At 36.6% G+C, this 5,000-nt stretch overlaps 2 protein-coding genes across 4 annotated transcripts in view; one reads left to right on the top strand and one right to left on the bottom strand.

Annotated features, from left to right (window-relative positions):
* The window catches only part of LOC137992248 (elongation factor-like GTPase 1), a 29,851-nt gene extending 25,260 nt beyond the window's left edge, over window positions 1–4,591 (bottom strand). For all 3 annotated transcript variants that reach the window (XM_068837461.1, XM_068837463.1, XM_068837462.1), the window contains exons 1-6: window positions 4,408–4,591; window positions 4,232–4,299; window positions 3,051–3,135; window positions 2,641–2,702; window positions 2,198–2,269; window positions 1,053–1,190 (exon numbers count right to left, since the gene is read on the bottom strand). In XM_068837461.1, the coding sequence (XP_068693562.1) occupies window positions 1,053–1,190; window positions 2,198–2,269; window positions 2,641–2,702; window positions 3,051–3,135; window positions 4,232–4,299; window positions 4,408–4,498 (516 nt within the window). In that variant the 5' untranslated portion in view covers window positions 4,499–4,591. The remainder of the gene's footprint in view (window positions 1–1,052; window positions 1,191–2,197; window positions 2,270–2,640; window positions 2,703–3,050; window positions 3,136–4,231; window positions 4,300–4,407) is intronic.
* Window positions 4,592–4,665: 74 nt separating this feature from the next.
* Window positions 4,666–5,000, top strand: part of LOC137992246 (proteasome subunit alpha type-4-like) — a 5,906-nt gene continuing 5,571 nt past the window's right edge. The window contains exons 1-2 of the mRNA XM_068837459.1: window positions 4,666–4,707; window positions 4,985–5,000. The exon at window positions 4,985–5,000 is cut by the window's right edge and continues 27 nt beyond it. Of these exons, the coding sequence (XP_068693560.1) occupies window positions 4,705–4,707; window positions 4,985–5,000 (19 nt within the window). The 5' untranslated portion in view covers window positions 4,666–4,704. The remainder of the gene's footprint in view (window positions 4,708–4,984) is intronic.

Below are 5,000 nucleotides of genomic sequence, written 5' to 3'. Positions count from 1 at the left end.
TCGAACGATAAGAATATGTCTTTTTAATCTGAACAAACGAAAAGGCTTAACCGATGAAACTAACGAAAAATTTACTGTTTTATGGAAAACAAGTCTTGATGCAGCGATTACTCAAGAACGACCTGTTTTACATTAAACGTCTTGATATGTTTGGGGACGTAACTAAACGTAATTGAATTACGTAAAAAATGTGACGGTTGGTCTAGGCAAAAATGCGGAAAAAAGTTATAGCCGTGCACTGTAGCTCAAAGATGGCAATATCAAATCTGATAATTATTTTGAAATTGAGGTTAAAAAAGGTAAATTCAAGTCGATCAAAAATGAATTTTACTTCAGGTTTGAAGGAATCCTTCAATTAATTCAATGTAGGGGTAAAAAGTAGCCGACTTCTCTGAGCGATGCAGCCGACGCTTTTCGTTGGCCGCCGGTGCTTATTGAAACCCCTGCACCAGGGATTCTTAGATGTGTTTATTTGCATCCACTGTTGCATTGGCTCCCCAAAAAATCCCGAGAGGAGATGCAAATTGTGTAATTATTATCATTATCATTGTTATAATTGTCATAATACTGTAAAATATTATTGAGTAAATACTATTATTGACATGGTAAAAGTATAGCAGTTCTGTGCAAGCCAAGTGACAAGAATGGGCAGAAGCTTATCTTTGTTGCCATGAACCAAGTAAAAGCTAGGATCACCTCTCCACTTACCAGAGAGGATGCTAGTCACTCCCAAGAGAATATCTGAGAGAAGATGTGCACCTGCCAGGAAACAGACAGTGGAGAGCAACACAGGAGCCATGCCTGGGTTTATAACACTGATCAAGTATTTGCTTCTTCATCTACATCGAAGTGGTATGGTTTTTTACTTGAGGTATCTTTGCCGTATTTCTCTCCTTACAGGTTAAAGCTACTTGTTTCTCTTCCTTTGCCGATACAGATAAGTAGCCTTAATCAAACACCACCCCACTGCACATCTACCATTGATAAGAAGATAAATGAAAATGCAACTGACAAACAGAATATTTGCCAGGGCTTAAAGTCTTAACACTCACCTTTTCTAAAATCTGCTGCAAATGAAAGTGTGCTTCAACAGGAGAGTACTTCAGTTCTGTTATGAGTCGATCAATCTTGTTCAGTACCAAACATGGTCGAATATTCTCTAGCCAAGCTTGCCGCAACACCACATGGGTCTAAAATGTGACAACAGAAGATGATTCAGCTGTGTATGATTCTCTAGTTAGTCCATGGGATATGCAGAAAAGGAGAGAAAACAAAACTTTGTTCTAAACTGCACCACCCAATGATATAATCATTACTTTAAGCAATGGTGTATTTTTTTCATGTAAATAAAATGTAAATGCTTTGTTTATAGTGGAAGTGTACTTGGCTATCAAGCTAAGCTCAAAGAATGCATTCCATGTTGATTTTCCCATTATGTTACTTCTGTCCAGCACTGTAGTTTACAGGCACCCTACTTTTAATAATTTGAAAATATATGATTAAGAATACCAATGGCAGGAGGCAACCAGTTGTCTTTTTACATTTACTATTATCATCATCATCATCATTATTATTATTATTATTCTCATTGTTATTGTTTGGAGGCAGTGTGACCCAGTGGTTACGGCGCTTGCCTTGAGATCGGGAGATCCCGGGTTCAAGACCCGCTCTGACCACTCGCTAAATTTGTTACTGGTAGTCCCTGGTTCAACTTCCCAGCTGCGCTTGTAAATAGCCAACTGGTTTGCCTCCGGCCAGTTGGGATTCTTAACAGTTGTTGTTGTTGTGTTCTGTTGTTTCATTCATTGTTTCATTGGCCCTGAAAAGCCCCTATGGGGAGCGGTCAATTAAGTATGTATTGTATTGTTAATACTTTGAGGTAGAAGTTAAAAACACTGCAAGCAAAGTCTACTTTCCTTTTTAGCATTCCGTTCTTAGTTTGCCTGTGGGTCAAACCCACAACTAATAATAATAATAATAATAATAATAACTATAATTATTATTATTATTATTATTATTTATTAATTTATTATTATTATTATTATTATTATTATTATTATTATTATTATTATTATTATTATTACTAGCCAACTTGGTTCTTAGCCAGGTAAACAAAAATATTTTGTTTACAGCACCTCTAATGAGAGACATTCTACATGTGTTTTGTTGGAAAAAAAAATTAAAAATTGCACAGCACCTGTGGACAAACTCCTTCCACAACATCTACAACTACAACTGCACCATCACACAGTCGAACAGCAGTGGAAACCTGTCGGCAAATCAAACAAAAACATTAAACTTAAGAGTACTTACCAGATACACCATATTTCTTCTGGTAACTAGTTTATTGTACAATGATATAGACCTCTTTCATAATGGCGGACAAATAAAGTATTCTTTTGTTTTAATGCTAATTAAGCCTTTCTAGCCTTGCCAGGATGAATAAATACACAAGAGTGTAAATGTGGTTGCCATTTATTAAAGTGGTCTATTGTCACTTGTTCAGAGAGTAAATACCAGTGCATATGCTGTTTGACCACTTTGTGTGGCTGAATACTCTCCCCTATAAATAAAAAAACATTCTTTCATACACATATTGAACATTAAATAACATGTAGGATGAAAAAACATGTGACTTGCCTCACTGGAGAAGTCCACATGACCAGGGGAATCAATAAGGTTAACTATGTATTCTTCTTCATCTACAACAGAAATAGAAATGAATGGGTGTGAAGAATATTATCATTTAAGGAAAAAGGCAAAGGGACCATTCCTCCTATAAATCCAGATAAATTAAGATTGGAAATTTGGAAAAGGTGGGCATTTTTCAGGAAAAAGGATGATACAGACTCTGGGATCAAACTTAAATGTACAATAGGTTGCAGGGCCAACCTTGCTCTCCAATACTGTTTGAGATACAGCATTGTAAATACTTTCATATGCTCAAGCTTACGCAGGGTCAGATCAAAAGTTGACCCTCATATTCTTGTGTATTCAAAATATTTTCGGATGCAAGTCAATGCCCTGAAACTATCAAAATTAAAACATACCTTTAGTGAAAAGCAAAGATATTGCACTTGACTTCATTGTAATCCCTCTAAGTTGCTCATCTTCTCGACTATCCATGTACCTCAGCTAAACAAGGAGAAAGGAAAACAAGTACAGCTTAAATGGTACTCACTAGCAAATATGAACTCATTTCAAGCGTCAAGGTCTGAATGGCACTTGTAATAATGTTATTAATAATAAACATTGTGTCAGGCTGTGGTGTTACTCTATGTTCCAAGATCACAGATGCCTCTTGTAGCCAAATTTAGCAGAGATGTCTTCTACCAGTATGTGCTTTCAGTCCGATCTACAAGCATAGACAAAACCGTTGGGAAGGTCAGCACTTTTGACGTCTTCTTTGCTTCTCTGGCCACTCCCCTGATTGAATGTTGTGCAAGACTGAATGGCTTTAGTGGGAAATTGTTGTGTTATCTTCCAAAATTGAATAGGGGGAGGGGGGGCTGTACAATTTCTTTTGCGCTTTAACAGAAGCAGGTTGAAATACAGCTTTCAGGTGCGGTTCATTTACATAACCTTCCCAACTACTTTAGTCTATGATTGTAATTGAGATGCACCGTTCCTAATTCTTTCTTTAAGACTGTAAGAAAAGTTGATTAGGTCAGCCAGTTTGTTCATTTGTCTCTCTCTAAATCACCAACTGAAGGAACAAGGAAAACCTTAATGTGGACTTATTTTGGTTATAATATGCCCAGTAAAGTTTAGAGTCTTTCTTACATTTGTATAGAACTTTTCCCACTGAAATATTATGGGAATAAAAAGGAAAAATTTAGCGCTCTATTCTCCTACTGTATTCTGGGTCAGCTGAATCCTTTATCTTTTTATAAGCACATTGGCTGACAAATACTTTGTCAAGCTTTAGAATCTTCTGTCTTTGCAATAAACTTGGACAGAATCGTCTTTTTTTCATACGTCGTTCTATCCTATATATCTACCAAGATGGTAGCTTTATTACAAGAAGGACGGGGGCGGAGGGGGGGGGGGGGGGGGGGGAGGTCAAAGAAGATAATGTGTGTTAGAGAAGCTTTTAGATATCAGCTCAATGTTCAGTCAATTTTTACCACGCTGTACTCGACCCAATACAATTGAAAACCAAATTTAATGATATTTATCAAGCTTCATATTTTTTCATTCTTTGTCAAAATCACATAAATTTTTGTCTCACTTTGCCAGCCAAACGCTGAGAAATGATCCCATTGCTTGCGACAAGGGCATCGGCTATTGTCGTTTTTCCTACCAGAGAAAAAAAAGAAACCTTGAAATTGAGAACCAAACTAAATTATCCTAGATGTGTGAATGACACGAAATTGTTGCAAAAAATAATATTTTTGACTCACTTACCGTGATCAACATGTGCTAATATACAAATATTTCTTATGTTTTTCGGATTTTTCTGAAGTTCAGAAAGATGCTGAGGTGTTGTGATCTTCATAATTTTTTTCTATTGCTAAACTATCCCAAGAAACAGAGATTTTTCTACAGGACAAATTTTTATCAAACACGATGTTTCGCCATCTTCGCCATGTTGTGGTGCAATCCCGAGTCCGCAAACCAGCAGCGGCTGCCTGAACAGAGGATGAGCAGAACTAATTGGTTCCAGTCTCTCAACCCCACAACGTGCACTGTCATTCTTTCAAAATGGTGAGTAAATCAAATTGTTTTTGCCCATCTTTTTCGTTATTAAGTGCCAAGAACACTCGCTGATAACTATCAAAGGGAATCAAGATGCTACTGTCTCACTTCTTGCTGTCAAAATCGAGGAACGAAATTTCTGTCTTCGTCCATCTTTTAACCTGTTGTGTTGGAGTTTTTTCCTCCACATTTTTTTATTGGGTTTTCCAATTTTTATGTAGTTTTGTTAGTTTGTGTTCATGTTATTTCTTTTTAACTGACTTTTTACATTGTTTTTTGCTCTTAGTCCCGGCGTTATGATA

Source organism: Montipora foliosa, chromosome 2 (genome assembly GCF_036669935.1).
Source record: "Montipora foliosa isolate CH-2021 chromosome 2, ASM3666993v2, whole genome shotgun sequence".
NCBI lineage: Eukaryota > Metazoa > Cnidaria > Anthozoa > Scleractinia > Acroporidae > Montipora > Montipora foliosa.
This window is presented reverse-complemented; position numbering and strand designations above follow the sequence as displayed.